General features: G+C 39.0%; 1 protein-coding gene across 8 annotated transcripts; it reads right to left on the bottom strand.

Moving 5' to 3' along the window:
- Window positions 1–538: 538 nt before the first annotated feature.
- On the bottom strand, window positions 539–12554 carry LOC111154618 (serine and arginine rich splicing factor 10). Of its 8 annotated transcripts, XM_022514331.1 has the most exons (7): window positions 12366–12554; window positions 10760–10864; window positions 7085–7188; window positions 5696–5858; window positions 5412–5465; window positions 5177–5278; window positions 539–1843 (listed from the first exon to the last, which is right to left on the bottom strand). In XM_022514331.1, exons 1-7 carry the CDS (start codon window positions 12428–12430, stop codon window positions 1783–1785), a joined length of 654 nt encoding a protein of 217 aa, XP_022370039.1. In that variant the 5' UTR covers window positions 12431–12554; the 3' UTR covers window positions 539–1782. The 8 variants fall into 8 exon arrangements, with proteins under 8 accessions (XP_022370039.1, XP_022370040.1, XP_022370042.1 ...); XM_022514332.1 differs by lacking the exon at window positions 5177–5278; XM_022514334.1 differs by lacking the exon at window positions 5177–5278 and having other exon boundaries at window positions 5412–5462.
- Between the last annotated feature and the right edge of the window lie 7549 nt (window positions 12555–20103).

The raw sequence follows: 20103 nt of genomic DNA, 5'->3' as shown, positions 1-20103 counted from the left end.
ACAATAGCTGTGACATCTCGTGTTGTAGTTAACCTCTTTTTCATCCAGAAAGATTACAAACAAAATATTTTTTGATACTAAATCTTTTCTCATTATTCTATTAATTCTTCCTTCCATGTGAACTCTATATTCCATTATATTACTTTTATTGTTATAAAAAATTTCCCATTTTATTTTAAAAAAAAGAGGGCACAAAATAGTAAAGAGGAACCATCAAATGAAAAAACCATGAACTCTATCTAACCTGGGATCTGCCACTTAATTGCTGTGTGATGTTAAGCAAGTTTGAAAACATTTTTTTAACCAATTGGTTAAAATACCTCCCTTATTTCCCCAGTTATGTGTATTCTGCAATATTTTCAAAATTTTTTATAAATTAAAGGCTTAAACACTTCCATATTTTTAGATGAATAACTTTACATAAAAGGCTTAAAATATGCGGCAGAAATTTGACAAAAATCAAATGTGAGTGATGGAAGAATCAACATATAGATAAACAAACTTCATATCCTAATAAGGAACTAAGGAATCCAAAACATTTTTGTGATACTATAAAAGTTATTTATTCACTATACACAGAACATGTCCCCTATAAAATGTACATGTAAATCACTAAAAAGTATAATCTGGTGAACATTTTCCCAATTACAGAACATACTAAATCAGCTGGGATAACAGCTCTCTGTCTGCCTCAAAATAATCTAATTATAGCACCCAGAGTCTCCTTTATATCTATTGCAAAGTTAAATACTTATTTTGGGGATTATTTCCTAATATGTGTTTGCGGAGGCAGAGTTAACAATTTAATATGACTCTAGTATATTACAGTCACTGCACAATAAATCAGTTTATTACAGATTAAAACATTTTTTCATTATTTGTATTAATGGGATGCAAACAGAAATACTGGATACTTTTAAATGGCAGATAACCACAAAAATGATCTTTGATAGTATTCTGGGTTTTATAATTACATTAAGATACGAATGGTGTAAAAGAGTTACGAATACGCCTCAAACAATGAGGCCACACTGTAATGATTCACTAGATTGTGCTCAGTAGACATTTATTCAGTAAGTGAATTTTCTCCACAATTACCCAGTACAATTTTTGCCCACAGTTAAGGGCTCAGTAAATCAATGTTTGCTGAATATACTGACTTAGGACCGAGGTGAGAAGAGATGGACCCTCTTAGCTAGATGTCAAGTATTATAATCAGAATTTATCTGGGAGAGTGTAAGGAAGATGTAAACTGCACATGGCATTCAAGTAAGTAAACTCAGATGCCAAGAAAGCAAATCATTAAGCAGAAAAACACTGGCACTGGAATAAACAACGGCAAGATTTGCCAATAGCAAAAATGGAACTGACTTTAAGAGATAACCAAGAAAAAGTTTATATTGGACCATACCTTTTCTCACCCAATTCAGTTTGAGACAGACCAATAGAGGCACTGTAAGAGACTAAATGGCTGTCTTCCTTGATATTCAGACATCCTAGTTTCCAGTAATTTATTACGGACCTGTTACCCATGAATCAATATAAACCTATTCAGATTTAGGGATTAGTTTTCCACAAGAACAAAGTTGAATTTCCTTTTATTTGTCCTAAAATGCTTACTTTCAAACTTGAAGGGACTTCAATTATTCCATGTAGTTTCGATAACATTCTTTTATCTTTTCAGACCAGAGTCAAAATATTCGTACAGTATTCATACTGCAGCACCTTCCACCCACCCTTTGGTCGCTTGAACTGCCCTTCTTTGGTTCTTTTTCCGCTTTCTCAGATCTTTCTTGAAGTGTAGTAAGCAGAACTGTACTGGGTATTCCAGCTGCAGTTTGGTCTTAAATAAAAGAAGGATGTTTGTCAGTTTGGTTTTCTTTATTCTTCTCTGTGGTATACAGGATTTTGTTAGTTGAACTGGATGTAGCAGCTTACTGGGCCAAATTTTCAAGAGAATAGTACAATAGTTCCCAGGTCTTTTCCCTGGGTTGTAAACTTAACAGCTCATACTCTATGTAGCACCTTTCCTTTCTCACTGAAGCATTATCTGTCATTTTTCTTCTTGCTTACTTGGCTTCAAAACAAAACAAAACAAAACAAAACAAAACAAAACGCAGAGATCTTAAGTAAAAGAGAGGTGAAGTGTCAGTCTTCACTTGAGTCTTCATATGATCTGCTCTAATACCGACAACAGTGCCAGACACATAGCAGATATCCACAGCTATGAACTATGTAGCCCAAAATTAAAGCACTGTGTAAGGATCCTCATCAAGTATGAATAGGATCCTAACTATCATGGTTCAACTATAATTTAGTCCTTTCGAAGTGGTTAGGTATGTCACTTTAGAAATAACTATAAAGTTCTCAGAAAAATAGGGTGAGTCATATTAAGTGACATAAGTATAAAAATGAAATCATCAGGCTTTCTGTTTCTGCACAAAGACTGAGAGCAATTTCAATGCGCTATCTCCTCAGTATACTTTCATCAAAACACAGTCCATTAAAAAAAAAAAATAAGGACCAGGCCTGAGCTCAAATTTTAGATCTGCCTTTTATAGCCTTTTCTTTATGCCTCAATTTCCTCACCTATGATATGGGGTAAACCAAAGTATCTCTCTCCTAGGGTTTTGTGAAAAGTAAACAACACATTAAGTTTTAGGACTGTGTCTGGCACATCATAAATACTAAGTATCAGCTATGACTGTTGTCATTATAAAGCAGCTAGAATTCAAACCATAAAATACCTAAACCAGTTCCCCGAAGTGGTTATCACTTAGTATATTAAACTGCTCACTGACATTCAATTCAAAAGTATTTTAAATCAAGCCATTAATATAAGGCCCAATTCATCTTGTTTAGGACGGGAAGAGCAGAATTATTGGTCCATCCAATAATGAAAATATAAATTTACAATTAGCGGACTCAAATTTCATTTTAATACTTATCTTAATTCTACCAGTAATTTCTATGTTATTTAACCCCAAGGGGCTTAATAAGCAATCATGAAACAACTCTGACATCACATAAGGAATTTTAGAGTAGTATATAAAAGATGTACCTTTCTGGCAAGTTCTATCATTTCCAAAGAAAAGTTGTGCCTAGTGCAACACTGATTAAAAATATTCCTAAATCTACAAAGAACTGTTTCCATTGTTATTTTAGAATCTCATCCAAAACTATAATAATTCCAGTTAATCATTATTTCCTTCATTTTGTTTTTATTATAGCATGTTTGCTTAATTTACAGCAAGCAGAAAATAAGCTGGGTCTTGTTTTGATCCAAACATTGATGTTTTAAAGGTTGTACACAATATTTGTTAAAAAGAACATATAAAAATACCTTTTTAGAAGCTTCTATAAGAAAGAAAATACAAAGTTTAACCCCACAACTTTCCTCTTTGCTAGAACTGCAAACTACTGCTACAGTTTTAAATAGACTTTTTGTTGTTTAAACTATACATCCAGGAAAATCTAAAAAATTAAAGAAACGTGCATATAAATGATTGCATAGCAGAACATGAACATTAACTGCAAACAGTAAAGAAATGAAAGTTAGAAATACTATCAAATATACAAAGGTTCTAGAATCAATCCTTTAAACACATTCCACAAACAGTATTTAAAAACCATCTTTTTTGTTCTTTACAGGCAAGGCCTATATTACTAAAACCAAAATTGGAAAAAAGTAATCCTCTAAAAGGAATCGTTTCCCCACAATATTTCTTACTTATACCTGCAAGCAAGCAATCTAAAATTTTTAAAGATGCTAGCTTTTATTCTGAAATGAGATTGGACATGTCCCTTTTATTGCCCCCCCCCCAACGATCTCTCAGAGAAATGCTAGAAATTATAAACGGTTAGGGTCTTGTTTTCTTTTTTAGTCGGGTACTGCCAGGTACTACATTGATAATCAATCAAACTCAGAGATGGGACTCTTTAAATTCTTTTTCCAAAATATTTTAAATTTCATGGCACCACAGAATCACCTAGAATGGGAGTGTTCTCTTTCAACTTGCCTCACATGAAATAAGCTGACGTGTGAAGAACAAGCCTCCTTCATAAAGTGGAAGGCAAATTTTGATACAAATGCACAGACCGAGTGCTATAAGCATCAAAATTCAATTTACACTACGCATATGCATAAACAAAATCTACTCTGAAACAATTTACTTGCTGTTTTTTAACAGCAGTAAGAAAACTAAGCAGTATCACCAACAATGCTCCTTGAAGTTGAGAGTAACTACTTGAGAGCATTTTTTTCCCTTAAAATTATTTCTGCCATTATTGACCTGCTTAAATTTTAAGGTGAGTTCTTCTGATGTTTATATGTTTCAAATCTTCACAGAAACCAGAAAAAAGCAGTGAAGGCTCCATGTTTCAGTCAAAAACTCAATCTTCCCCCAAATGCTACCTAACCCAGTTGGCATCATTCCCCAAGACGGTGGGGTTAACAAAAGAACTATTCCACGCTCTGTCATAAATTAACTATTATCACGGGCCTAGACATCTTAACAAGACAAAAAGGTCCACCCTGAACCTAAATGTGTCTGATCAGTCAGTGTTGTACTGTGGCTACAACTTCACTTTTGTATCATTCTATCTTATTAGCAAGCTACATTTCTAGGTTAACAGTTCTACCAAATATGGATATGAAAGTTTATTTTTAATAAGACAATGTTGCAAATTATGGTCAACCAACATCTTTTCACCAATACTTCAAGCATAAAAAATGAGAATCTTTACAAAAATATACAGAGACACCACAAATTGGTAGCTGCCCGTAACATTAAACAAACTGGACTCTTAAGAGTGGCTTCTCAACAGCATATCATTTTAATTATAACCATTTGCCTGGTACAGGGAAAACTGACAAGTGTTTTTTAAGCATCATTGCAACATTGTATTCCTGATAATTTAAGTAAACCAACCTATGAGTAAATGAATGATACATGCCTAAAAATATCAAGGTTTATACTATCAGTGGCCACTGGACTTAGGACTAGTCCAAGACCTTGATCTAGATTTTGACCTAGACCTAGATTGTGATCTTGACTGAGATTTGGATCTAGGTGGTTCTTTTTTCCTTGATTCCTTTTCATATCTTGAGCCAGACTTATAATGTGTTTTGGAATCTGTTTTAGAGGTGCCTCTAGTTTTGGTGTGAGATGCAGACCTAGAACGTGATTTAGCCTTCATTTCTTTCTTGGGCTGGGACTTGGACCGTGATCTTGAATTGGATTTAGATCTTGAAAAAGATCGATTTCGGTGTTTGAATCTTTCAAAACAGAGGAGAGATACAATTAGAGTAAAAATTAGATTCTATATTAATCAAATTTGTTATTTTTAGAGCAAAAGTTCACTCTGAAATTGAAAAACATAGAAGTCTGTTTCAAAGCAAAGTTATTTACCTATCATTGTCGGAATGGCTTCTGCTACGCCGTGGTCTTCCAGCCGGTCTACTGCTAAAAGTACATCAGAAAGAGCAAACAGTGACAAATGTCTATTTACAGTCTTCTAAAGTTTCTAATTAAAAAAAACGTGAGCCATTAAACTTTTTAAATGAAGCACTAAAATATTTTTAGTTTCAATGAAGCATACAATATATATAATTAAAGTGTACAGAAAGATAAAATTAAATGCTAACAAACATTTATCTTTTCTGACAGATTACTGTACTACACATCACACTTACTTTCTAGGACTATAAGATCTTCTATAGTTGTAATCAAAGGACCGGCTTCTTGATCTTCTTCTTTCATAACTCCGGCTTCTAGAACGTCTGTATCTGTCATAATCATCATAGCGTGAAGAGCTGTACACATTCCTCCCTTCCTTGGCTTTCATTTGATTTGGAGCTAATGATATACATAGAACAAATGTTTAGAAACATTAAAACCTAGTATTTTAAGTCTTTGAATTACAGGAAAAATTTCTGTATTTTCTTCCCTTACACCCCCAAATTGTGTCAAGGTTAATTGTGACTATTAGTCTTGGAAAGGGTATTTGTTTTTTAGGGTGTCTATCAGAATACTGTTTTCTGTTAAAAATGATACTCTCAATTACCTTCCCAACTATTTTTTGTCAGAGACTTTTTCACCATCTAGCTTGTTGTCCAAAAATATGCCAATTATTTCAACATTAAAAAATTTCACATTTTTAAGATTTCCAAATTAAAACATGAACCACTGAACCATATGCTAATTTGGAATTACTCTGTGTGGTTTTCATTTATTAGGAACATAATTAACAACGACAAAACACTTACTGGTGGCCTCCGAACAGTATTTTAGTATTAAAATGCAGGGCTATATGGTTAAACGGTTCTGAGAGATCACAATAAAAGTGGAAAAGAGCACTTATTGGATGCCTTAGACATACCTGCATCCCTGGACAGTCCTGAATTCCTGGTATCTTACTCAAGTCTACGAAGCGATACTGGAAGTTTGCGTGTTTATATAAATACCACAGCAAATACCCAAGAACCAGAGAATTACTGGCAGCTAGTGTCAACCTCTATGCTCCTCCTCTCTTCAGCAGCTATTTTCATCTCTATCTTTTAGTATCTTGCCCAAGGTAACAAAATGGTTGAGCCCCAGCCTACCTGACTCCAAAGCCTATACTCCCGCATCATTAGTATGTGGCTAACACCTGGTGTTTACCCACATAATAAAAACCACAGACTAATATAAAACCAATTCTAGGTTTAGCCTGTAATCTTTCTCAGGTTAATTCTATCTGTTCATTTCCACAGTCAAGCAAATACCCAATTATAACTTGAAGATCTTTTATAAAGAGAAATGGCTGAAAAGACCCAACAGTTTCCAAATTATTTCCCTTTTAATTCCACCCTCAATTACTAAAAACATGGCACAGCAGACTGTATCAATCCACATTCTTGTAAGTCCAAACACATTTCAAGCATTCTTATCTTCACATTCTAACTTTTTGCAAAGTATGTGAGAACTCTTTCTAGATTTTGAACAGATAGACAAACTGCGAATACTTCCAAAAAGAGGTATCAATGCACTGTTTAAAAATGACGTACTATATATAAACATGTATTAAGCATGAGGGTACTTACTCTTCCGATCCCCCTGTGCAAACTGTATTTCAATTTGGCGTCCGCAAATCCATTTTCTGTCCAAATTATGTAAAGCGTCTTCGGCATCACGAACATCCTCAAATGTGCTAAATGTTAAGGGGCTTGGGAAGTTTTGCATACTTTGATAACAAATGAATGTTTGGTTGGGAGGTCTGGAACAATTCACAGTCTCTCATTATTCTAGAAAATCATCCAGACCTCACTTACTCAGGTTGGTTGATTCAGCTATAGACACTTCACAGCATTAAAGCACTTGTGATTTCCTACGGTATACATGTGAAAACACAAGTGATGACATATTATAAAGTTATTAAAATAAGATTGGTTATAGCTGAACTACCAAGTAATCCTATCAAAAATTTTCTTCCTGAGTTTCAAGTTTTACAGAAGCAAAAAAAGAAAAACAAATGTCAGTTCTATGTTGTATACTAAAACAAAAATTTCTGAAAATAAAACCAAAACTGTTTTTCAGATTTTTGTTTCAAAGGAAAAAAAGAAAATGCCAATAGTTCTTGTGTAAGCAAGCAGAATATACCTTACCTTACAAGAGATAAAACATTAACTTCAAGTTTATTTTGCTGTTTTTCTCTGCTATATCTAACACTATTATTTCATGTAGCTGTCTTCCTTGTACCATACAGGGAAGACTGGTATGCTATCCACTTGTGGAAATCAAAACAAAATCAAGCATTAAATACTGAAGATATCACTGTATCAAAAGCATACTACACCCATGCATAGACTATAAAAGCATGCGGTCAAGAAATAACAGACCATTTCTAAAGATTCCTGGACTGGAAAGCCCTAACCATATGTACTAAACATATAGCTCCCCGCAAAGAAGTGGGTCTGGCACTGGTTTTCCACTTGAGAATCTCAAGATAACATTTATAAATCTGACACAGGAACTACTGGTACTGGTTTTTGATTGGAGAGGCGGTTGTCTTGCCTGCCCTCTTCCCTCACTGTCAGCAATTAACTATGAGAACTCTAGGCTTTACAAAGTTATTCTGCCCAAATTTAGCTCCTCTCCTAAAACCACCATTCTTATGAAGCCAAGCAAATATTCAGAGCAGTGGTTGATATAAAAGCTTTGGAAAGGGAACTGGGTTAAGTTTGAGTGTAGATTTTCATTCTATCCTAGAAATCACTCTTGCAACTTGTCCATTTTTTTCCTCAAATTTGAGAGACAGGAGTACAGATCTTGAGCTGATTAAAAAACACCCTCGAAGAGACACACTTTCTTCAAGACTGATACCTCGGTTTATTCCAGATATTAAAAGGTCTGCCTCACCAGATTTCTTATTTTTTGTTTTGAAAGGAATTAAGGACAATAGCAAGTTCCCAGCTCTCTCTTCCTGAAGCTGCTATGTATATGTTAATGAAAGACAGGTTTCCCCAAGTCCTAAATCATGGGGCGTTTTTTCAAAATGAAAAGGCAAAGGCTGATGGGGAGTTTAGAACCTTGAGTGCTATAAAGTGAACACCCCCCTCAAGGTTAATGTAGATGGGCTTTAAATATTAAAAGTTCACTTAATGGTATACTACTTACTATGCTAGAAGACAATATAATTTACTTTTTAGAGAATTAAAATTAAAAGGTATAAAAATAATTGAGATTAACTCATTCTCTGGATCTACCCTCAAAAACAGACCTGGGCTGGATGAATTATGGCAAAGTTCTACTATATGTGTTAAGAGAAGGTTAACTGGGAATAGGATCAAGTATCACTTGGATGTTAGTTACAGAGAAATTTGTACTCAGTATCTTTGCAAAATCCCGAGACCTACTCATTTTCAACTATTTTAAGACCACGGAAAGACTGTGTATAAGAAGTATATGATTCTCCTTTAGATGACAACTCTCCTCTGGCCCAAGTACTACATACTCTTGAGTCAAACTACTGTTGATCTTGATTCCCAGGCCACCCCAAACCAGGTAAAATCAGGTCAACACTGTAAGCCAGAAAGCGTCACCTTTTTTTTTTTTTTTAAAGCAAGCCAAATATAGCTCTTATCCTCTCTGTAACAGAGCTTTGCAACCAATTCCCCCAACTGTCCTTATCACTACCTTTGCTGAAGTAGCAGCTTTCAACATTTCCCCTAGATCTCACTAGGACCCCTCCTAAGTTTCAAGAGACCCAATGAATTTAATCAGTAACAATTTTTCCTCGCCTGACGCCCACAGCCCAAACCTTTGCCGTCTCATTGAAGAAATAATGTCACCTAAAACTCTGGGTCAGGGAATGACTTTCTGTAGATCCTGATTAGGCACCCATACAAGGGATAAGGTCTTCTGCAATCCACTTAGTGCTAACTGATGGTATGTGCTAAAGCAGTGCAGGGACCAGCAGGCTTCACAGAGCTAAGTTTAGAAGTCTGGAGTATGTGTGCGCCCCCACCCCCCAAAGCCACTTTAAAATCTATAAACAGGTAGTTATGTCCAGTGGATCTGACCTTACAAGACCACCAGAGACTGCTTCTAGGTAGTTCCCAGTGCTAGCACCTCTCTCCCCTTTAAGCATGGCTCTGTGGAGTCGGCTTGACCCCAGAACCTTGTGCTATTCCAAAGAGCACTGCCTTCTACCCTATGGGATCTGACCATCTGGTCCGAAACAGAAATATGCCGAGTTTAAGCTTAACAACATTATATCCTGGTACACTTTAACTTGACAAGCTGAGAGAGTGCATTTATACAAGACCACAATCACAACATCAAAGGCCCACATAAATCAACTTACAGGTTTTGTCACTAGACCAAACCAGAATAGTTTTGAAAATTAACTGCTTACAAAACATTAAAAAATAAATAAATAAAAAAAAAAGGAAAATAGTTATTCTGTAGGATACATCAGGTATGACTCCTTTAATCTTGGCCATCATTCAACTTCATCTTGACCTTTAACTCTTTAAGTGCTTGTCAGAAGGACTTGTCATGAGATGCTTGGCCAAATATGACAGATGGCTTTATCTTTAACTTTGAAAAACAACCTTTTCCCCCTTTTGTAGATAAAGCGAGGCTTTGTCTCCCATTAGGCTTGTCCTTCTTCCAGCTTTTCTTTAATTTTTCTTTTCCCAAACTCTCCCTTCTCTTCAAGCCTGATCCTTAAGAGGTCTTTGGCTTGTCTACTTGCCTTAAGTGTTGAACTCTACTCTAAAGGTTCTTTCATGCTTTCTCTTTGGGGTCGCCATAACTGTACAGCTTTACATTCTCTGAGGTAACAACAGAGGACAGCAAATTAGGGGACAATATTAAAGAAGTTTACCTCATTGTTATACAATTTGTTTTTGATCAAGTGATTCAAATTAACAGACAATACCAAACTTTAATTGCTAAGCACAAGAACATATTAACTTTTAATTTGACTTACATTAAAGGTGGTAGCAACCAGAGTGTATTCAAATTTAAATCACATTTTATCATCATTGATTTGAGTTTCAGCATCATGAATGGGAATTTAAATATTTTACTATTTTTGGATTAACTTTAAGAAATAGTTAAGAGCAATGTGTGAGTCAATTAATTTTCAATAATTTGAAGACATTAAACATTAGAGGACAAAAGTAAACTACTTTTTAGATGTTACCTCTTACATAAACTTGAATTTCAAACTTCAACACCCCTCACTAATCAGCCATCTGAAGAAAGGATATTGAACATAAGCAAATCCTCTTGGACGGCGCGTGTAGAAATCAAGCGGAACATACACATCAACTATAGGACCATAACGACCAAATTCTCGTCGTAAATCTTCGGACCTAAAACATCATAAAAAAAAAAAACCCCAATTTTTACGTTCACTTCTTTAAAAGAATTTCTTTGTAAGAAACAGGTAACTTCCTGTAATCTGTCAATTAATGACAGGGAATGTGCTGTATCCCTGGGTGACCAGAAACAGACAAGCTTTCTAAATCTCAACATCAAGAACCAACTTTAAGAGCACAGGAGAAATAACGAGGCAACGTATCTTTTTGAAAAAGGAAATGCTAAGATCCAAGATTTGTGGAAGACAATGCAGTTTGTAATAAAATCTATTACTTTACATGAACAGTTAAGGACATCTAAGGAAATTTGATCACAAATTTATCTAGTTTCTAATCACACCTTTAATTTTTCATAAAAGGCATCGTAGTATTAGGTTGCATATACTAATGTTTTACTTTTATAGGATCAAATCAACATTAGTACTCTGAATACCAAGCACTTTTATCCTAAAATTTTAGCGACAGGTTTAGACACCTAGTAGGAGGTAGATAAAGATTTGAAAAACAGAAGTCACAAATATATATAATCCCTTAAATGGAAGATCAAAACGACAAGGGAAAATTTTTCTAGATGCTAGAACACGAATTACTTTCCTACTTAAAGTTAGGACGGCAAAATGTAAATCACGCAAGGCTACCAAAATAAATTTGACTGTTGGGGGGTTAGAGTGATTGTGTGAAACATAACGTCTCTTCTAGTGATAGGATCTCTTCCAAGAAATTCTGACGGCAACTACAAGCAATTAAGACAATTGGTGAGAACAAAGGCACGGTCTGGATTAATCCAATTTAGCTTATTAACATCCGAATGGTACAGACTTCCTAAGCCTCATTTCTCAAAGGGTGACCAGTTATTTCCGGGAAATGAGAGGAACTAGTTCGCACCGTCTAACTGGAATAATTTTATCTACCAATTTTTGACATTCCTTCTCTCCAAACATCTCCAATGTTTCAAAAATCAGAACTATAACACAACAACAAAAAAAGGGTTGCGAATGCTTCGCCATACACGCCCCTCCCCCGATGCCGTTATTTCCTCGCAATTCTTTAACTAGCCAAAAAAAAAAAACAAAAAAAAACACCAACCCCCCCTAAACCCCAAAACACAAAAACCCTGGGCCGAGGGGGCGTGTACCCCAAAGAACGCGAACTTCAAATCAATGGAGAACGGATATTCGGCCGCGGCGGGGGCTGGACGTGCCGAGAGGAAACCGGGAGGAAGGGGCTCTGAAGTGCGGAGGGGGAGGGGGGCCGAAGCCCAGCCACGCGGCCCGCGTGCCACGCGGCGGCCTGGGAGGACCAGGGAGCCGCCCTCGCTCCCCCGCGGCGGTTGAGCCGGTGGCGCGGCCTAGCTGGGGCCCGAAAGCCAGCGCGGGACCCGCCATCTTCGCCTTCCCCTCCCCCGGCCCAGCGCGCCGCCGCCGCCGCCGCACGGGTCCTCCCCAAGAGCCTGCGGCCTCCCCGGGTAGGCCCAGGGTCCCTTCTCTGTACACACCTGGTGTCGTCGGCCACATTCCTTACGAACAGAGACGTATTGGGGGGACGCAGGTAGCGGGACATGACGGCGACGGGAGTCTCGCTCGGCAGGATCACTAACGGGCTCAGTAAACCGTCCGCGGATGCGACGGCGGATCCTCAGACACTCTCAGCCAGAGGGCTCCGCTACGAAACCGCCTCTTCTCGCGAGACTTCACTCCCGCCTCCACCCCCGCCGAGCTGGGCTCAACGCCGAGACCGGCAACGGTTCTTTCCCGCGAGATCGCCGGGCGTGCGCCTGCGCAGGCGGACGGCGAGGGGCTACGTGCCGCAGCCTCGTTCTCATTCATTGGCTCTTCCCCTCCCCCAAGCCCGCGCTTTCTTTCTTTAGTGCTTTATTTTCCCGCCCTTTTCTGCCTTGCCCGGGTATTCCCCTTGCTGCCCCTCCAAGACAGGAAGCAGACGTTTTAACCCTTACGCCGAATTTTACAGTTATTGCTACCCAGAGTTTTAAACATTAGAGACCGCCATTTGATTTCCTGTCTCGGCCAAGTTATGCCCTGGCTTTTATTAGATCGCTGACCAGCGAGGGAAGAATTTGCAGCCTCTGGTACTGAGTGTGTAAGGAAAGGAGGCGTATGTCCTTGCCGAGGTGTGGGCCTGCCTCCCCAGGGCTTTGTGCACATGGTGGAAGCACTCCATGAGGACCTGTGCGGGGGTTGCCCGCGCTCAAACCCTTCTCGGTCATTTTCTCCACCTGTCCATCCTATTTCCTCCTGATTAAAGGCCGCTCTGAATCTTTCGATTGGAACCCAGACCTCACATTTTAGTTTCCATAGTCATCCACAGCTGTTTGTTCTTTGTTGCCAACGGCCTATGTTGCAAACGGTCCTTCCAATGTTTGGGTCTCAGAACCTCTTAACGCTCTTACAAATTATGGAAGACGCCAAAGAGTTCTGCTTATGTGGGTTACAGCTGTTAATACTTACTGAACTAGAATTTAAAATGGAGAAAGTTTTAGGTCGTAATGACACACAAGCACACATTCCACTGTCCTTCATCACACGTCATGTAGCCTCTGGGAAGCTCCGCTCTATATTTGTGAGAGACTACCCACGAAAAAAGCAAATAATATTTATTATAGTTTTGACCCCTTGAAAGGGTCCTAGGGACCCTAACCAGACCACAGATTAAGAATCATTCCCTGCTCTATCAGATTCAACTTTTGGAGATGAGGGATCACCTACTGAAATGCCTCTGGCATATAGCACAATACCAAACATAGCGGGGACCCAAGCTCTGTTTATTTAAATGAGTTTTTATTTTACAAAAGGCCATAAAAGCATTATTTTGCATTGGTCAGCATCAAGCAATTACATGACTTGACACGGGTGGTGATGATCTGTTGTGCTCTGTAGCAGAGCTGTTGTTTTTCTTTTTTAAAGATTTTTATTTATTTGACAGACAGAGATCACAAGTAGGCAGAGAGGCAGGTAGAGAGAGAGGAGGAAGCAGGCTCCCCGTGGAGCAGAGAGTCCGATGCGGGGCTCCATCCCAGGACTCTGGGATCATGACCTGAGCGGAAGGCAGAGGCTTTAACCCACTGAGCCACCCAGGTGCCCCCAGAGCTGTTGTTTTTCTATGTTTATGTTTTCCAAGAAGCTTTGCACATAATTTATAAAAACATTTATTAATTACCCATTATGTGTCAGGCATTGTGCTAGATCCTGGAAATTCAGTGATGAAAAGCATGAAACTTAGGTTTTCATAGAAAAATTAACGAATAACAACTGAAGTAAACGTGGATTTGTGATATAAGACAGTAATGCAAAAAGTTAAAAAAAATTTTTTTTTTTTTAAACAGAAGGTTGTAGGGTACCTGGGTGGCTCAGTGGGTTCAGCCTCTGCCTTCAGCTCAGTTCATGATCTCAGGGTCCTGGGATCTGGAGCCCTGCATCGGGCTCTCTGCTCAGCAGGGAGCCTGCTTTCCCCTCTCTTTCTGCCTGCTTCTCTGCCTACTTGTGATCTCTCTCTGTCAAATAAGTAAATAAATAAATAAAAATCTTTAAAACAAGCAAACAAAACCAGAAGTTTGTGTAGGTTGTGTAAGAGGAACTTGCTGAGCACTCCCTCCTCTTGAGTTAGACATTTTTTAGTGGCTGGAAAACAGCCTTCTGCAGATTACTTTAAGAGATGGAGGAAATTTACACAGGGGTACTCCAGCCACTCAGTTTAGTGTGTGTAAAGGTTTATAAATAGAGTCTGCCCTCCAAATATTAATAGGATTGGTTACATAATCTCTGGGGCCCATGGCAAAACGAAAAATTATGAAGATGGCAGGAGCCAAACACTAAGCCAAGTGCAGGGTCGTTTGGAGTGTGGTGGCCCGCGTAACCCGCACAGGTGGCATGCTCATGAAGTCCATTCTAAATGTTAGCAATTACTGTTCTTACTCATAATGATTGAGAAATAAAAGGAAAAGTGAGACACAAATATTTACTAACTGGAATTGCTTTCTGCTTCACATACCAAATGCCCCTATGACCTTTTGTGTTTTAGGATCCCAGAGCCTTGAAAAAGATGATATTGGGCCGGGTGGGGGGGGGGGGGGGGGGGGGGGGGGGGGGCTCAGTGGGTTAAAGCCTCTGCCTTCAGCTCGGGTCACGATCTCAGGATCTTGGGATGGAGCCCCCATCGGGCTCTCTGCTCAGCGGGGAGCCTGCTTCCCTCTCTCTCTCTGCCTCTCTGCCTACTTATGATCTCTGTCAAATAAATAAATAAAATCTTTAAAAAAAAAAAAAAGAGAGGTACATTTCACTCTGAGCACAATACCAGGGCTGGTAATTTTCTCCAAGGCCAAATGTTCATCTCTCAGAACGGTCTGTTGGTACTGCATCTCCTCGTAAAGAAATTATGTTTCACTGGCATTTATGTCAGAAAACCATTTTCCTTGGATAGTATTCTCAGAACCATACAAAGACCAAAATGTAAAATACACAACTATGAATTTCCTTGATCCTGAAACAGCTTTTTTTTTTTTTAAATATTTATGTGCCGTAGCACAGACATCGTGCCTGAGTGAGCTGTGCTACTTGCTAGAGGGAGACTCACTGGTGCAAATTCTGTGCGTTAAAACCTTGGACTTCTGAGCCTGTCTCCATAAGCAGAACCAAAACCTTGAGCTATATATCAAGATTAATTTTTCTGGTACAACTGTTTAATTCAGGCCATTGTCACAGACAGTGCTCAGCACTGTGTCTCTGTCTCTATGGGCAAACAAACAATTAGGAGCATGCTTTTTAAGTTTATTTAATAAGACACGCCTGATGTTTCCTATAAGGCTTTTCACTAATGAGTAGGCAACAGGCCAACTTCTCTGGACTGAGGAGGACTTAGCTTAGACATTTCTTACTTGTGGGTTGGAAATTTTGCAGCACAAACATAATATACACATTATCAATTTACTTGTGTTCAAGGTTCTTTTAACCTCTGGCTCTCGCTAGTCCTGCTTGGTGGGTAAATTCACTGTGAATGCACACATTTGTTCATTATATTCCTTAGATGATCTATTAGCACAAAAATTGCTATCTTGAATTTGCTTAAGGTAAAATCACTTTTCTATCGTGGCCTCATTTTATTGTCTTTTTTTTTTTTTTTAATTTTTTTTTAAGATTTTATTTATTTATTTGTCAGAGAGAGAGAGAGAGAGAGATCACAAGTAGGCCGAGAGGCAGGCAGAGGCAGAGGGAGAAGCAGGTTCCCTGCTGAGCAAGGAGCCCGATGCGGGACTCGATCCCGAGACGCTGGGATCATGACCTGAGCTGAAGGCAGCCGCTTAACCAACTGAGCCACCCAGGCGTCCCTCATTTTATTGTCTTAAAATAACATCTTCCTTAGTTATAAATGTCCAGTGTTTATTTTTAAAATTTCAGAAATAAAACTATAAAGAAAACAAATATCACCTGTGATCCTACTACTCAGAACTAATTACTATTAAACCTTTATGTATTTCTATGCATTTGTGTAATTGTTAAAATTGGAATCATACGGTACATACAGTTTTATAATGTGTTCTTTCCCCACCAAATATTTTATAAAGAATATCTTCCCTGGCCATTAAATAGTTTTAATAAATATAGATTTAAAAAAAAAAAAGATGTATTTGAGAGAGAGAGAGCGTGCGCACATACAAGCAGGGAGAGGGACAGAGGAGGAGGGAGAGGGAGAGAATCTTAAGGAGACTCCACACTAAGTATCACTGAGTATCACCAAGCTATAGTCAGACACTGAAACACACAAAGTAAGCAAACACAGTCACTTTGACTGGGCCATGGGGTGCTAGACATTTGGTCAAACATTACTTTGGGTATGTCTGTGAAGGTGTTTTTGGACCCTCTCATCCCATATTTGAATTGGTAGACTGAGTAAAGCAGATTATCCTCCCTAATGTGGGTCAATGGAAGACTGAAATAGAACAATGGAATCCACTCAGTGGAAGACTGAAATAGAACAAAAAGTTGGAAAAGAGGGAATTTTGCTGTCTGTCTGATTCAGCTAGGACATTAGTCTTCTCCCGCTCTTAGATCGGAACTTACACAATTGACTCTCATTAGTCTCCTGTTTACTAACTGCAGATTTTGAAACTTCTCAGCCTCCATGATCAGATGAGTCAATTCTTTACAATAAATCTCTTTATATGAATGACTAAGTGAATGAATGGATAAATACACATACACACGTCCTATTGGTTCTATTTCTTTGGAGAACCCTGACTAGTATGCACGGCTATACTCTAATTTGTTTATCCATTCACCTGTTGCTGTACATTTGGGTTGTTTCTGGTTTTGGGGTGAAACTTCCATGAACATTTGTGCACAAGTCTTTTTTTTGGATATATGTTTTCAGTTCTCATGAGTAAATATCTAGAAAGGGAATTGCTAGGTTATATGTTATGTCCTCCAGGAAGCAGGTACCAAGATGGGGTGAAAAATGCAAGTGATTTCTTGAGGCTAATGTCTATGAAATAAAAGGAGGAAAGGGAGCCAGAGAGGCCAGGGAAGGTCTTCAGACCAGATCTCAACCTGTGAGAAGAAAGGGGAAGGGAAGAGAGATGGCTAGGAAGAAGCTAGTACTGCAGTACAGCTCAGAGAGTTTTACCAACTCATTGCGCATCGAGGAGTCCTTTGTTGGATAGAAATGGCCAGACCCTAGGATCCTCCCTGTGCTCAGTCTTTGGTTGGGTCTGCCTAGGAAGAGCACAGCCTCGGATTAAACATTGCAGTGGATCCTGAAGGCACTGTGGCTGAGAATGCCAGCTAACTACACCCTTTGGGTAGGGTCACCCCTGATGGAAGATCTGAGTGGCACCCTTCCGTGGTGGCCAAAGTTCAAGCCTTATGCAGATCCCCTTCTCTGTACATCACTGAGTCGCAGTTCCTTCATAGATTCCAGGGGTGTCTCTTACTAAGGGAAAAAATTGGAGGAGGGAGGCTTTTGGAATGAACAAGGGCCCCTGTAGTCACAGCTGGTACCATCCTCTCCCTCCTCCTCTATCCTCATCCTCACTAGCATTTCGTCAAATCCCGATGGATTACCCAGTGGTGGTCTGAGCCCCTGGTCACCATGCCCTTCTCAGGCCAGGGTTACAGCACTTGCCCCTTCACAATACAACTGTCCAGGGATATCCAGAGGCATCTAACCGGATCACCTGGGTTCCGTACATATTCTTCCCAAACCTCATGGCGGAACAATAATCCTACCTCTTCCTACTCATAGGGTCGATTGTAACCAATAGTGAGGAATCATGTCAGGGGTCAGCTTTGACCTTTGTACCTGGCAGGTTGGCAGCAGCCAAATCAGCCTTGGTAAGTGGGAATCTGTGCCACAGATCAGAAAACCATAGCACCTTGGGCCAAATTGGGCTTGCAGCCCGTTTTTGTGTGACCTGCATACTAAGAATGGGTTTTACATTTTTTTTAAAGATTTTATTCATTTATTTGACAGACGGAGATCATAAGCAGGCAGAGAAGCAGACAGAGAGAGAGGAGGAAGCAGACTCCCTGCTGAGTAGAGAGCCGATGCAGGGCTCGATCCCAGAACCCTGGGATCATGACCTGAGCCGAAGTCAGAGGCTTTAACCCACTGAACCACCCAAGCACCCTGGGTTTTACATTTTTAAGTGGCTGAAAAAAAAATCAGAAGAAGATTAATATTGATTTCGTTGTTTATTCCCTAACTCCCTAGACCAAATGTCAGTTTCTTAAAAGCAGAGACTTTCTTTTATTCATGGCAGGAGGGTCTTGCACTGCAAAACTGTGAACTAAAATTTTAGTCTATGGAATCCTTGTGCATGGCTGATGGGAATGTAAAATGGTGCAGCCACTGTGGAAAACGGTATGGAAATTTCTCAATAAATTAAACATAGAATTATCATATAAGCTGGTAATTCCACTCCTGGGTATATACCCCAAAGCACTGAGAACAGGTGTTCAACCAAAAACTTGGACATGAATGTTCATAGCGGCACTATTCCCAGTACTCCAAAGTGGAAACAATGTAAATAGCCATCGACTGATGAATGAAAAATAAAATATGGTATATTCACACAGTGGATATTATTCAGCCTTGAAAAGAAGTATAGCACCAATCCATGCTTTAACATTGGTGAACCTTGAAAACATGATGCTAAGGGAAAGAAGCCAGATGCAAAAGACTGCATGTTGTATGATTCCATTTATATGAAATATCCAGCATAGTTAATCTATACAGAAAGGAGATAGTGGTTGCCAGGGGATGGGGAAGGGGAAATGAGGAGTGACTACTCAACAGGTCCAAGATTTTTTGGGGTGATAAAAATATTCTGGAACTAAATGGTGGTAATGGCTACACATTGCGAATGTGCTATTGAATGGTACGCTTTAAAGCGGTTAAAATGATAATTGTTATATTATGTATATTTCACCATGATTTAAAAAAACAGACTATAAAGATAGAAGAAAATTTAATCCATTACTGAATGCTGGACACTTGCATTTTTCCAAATTTTCATGATTAAAACTCACCTTGAGAGGAACATCATTGCATATATAACTTTCTGTGTACATTTTGGTTAGGACACGTTCCTAAGTGTTGAACTGGTGAGTCAAAGAATATGAATTTTAAGGACTTACATATTTGGTCAAAATATCCTTTGGTAAACTTGTACCAGTTCATCCTCCTTATGCATTCAATAAACATACAATGAATATATGTGGGGTTTATATTCTGTGCCGTGGGGATAAACTGAAGAATAAATCACAGTCTCGGGGTTTTGAAATCTAACTGGGTGACGCGGTCATGTAAACAGCCAGTAACAAGAAGGCATAATAGATATAAATTTAGGGTGACACGGAAGTGTGAGCTGGAGAACTTAATCCAGTCTTAGTTGGGAAGGGAGGTGGATATCTGGTAGACCCAGGAGTTTCCTCAGCCTGGGCCAGTTACCCTCCCCAGTTCTGGTTAGAATCTTAAAAAGGAAGTTGCCATTTTTACAAATTAAAACTTTTACTTCTTTTTTTTTTAACATTAAAAAAATAGTTTAATGGAACACCTGGGTGGCTCAGTTGGTTAAGAGTCTGCCTTTGGCTCAGGTCGTGATCCTGGGGTCCTGGGATCAAGCCCCACATTGGGATCCCTGCTCAGCGGGGAGCCTGCTTCTCCCCGTTCCCCTGTCTCTCTCCGCCACTCGTGCACTCGCTCTCTCTCTATCTCTCTCTCTC

The sequence above is a fragment of the Enhydra lutris genome, unplaced genomic scaffold (assembly GCF_002288905.1).
Source record: "Enhydra lutris kenyoni isolate GAN:26980312 unplaced genomic scaffold, ASM228890v2 scaffoldscaffold38, whole genome shotgun sequence".
Taxonomy (NCBI): Eukaryota; Metazoa; Chordata; class Mammalia; order Carnivora; family Mustelidae; genus Enhydra; species Enhydra lutris.
Note: the sequence above shows the minus strand (reverse complement) of the source record. Positions and strands in the feature narration are given on the sequence as shown.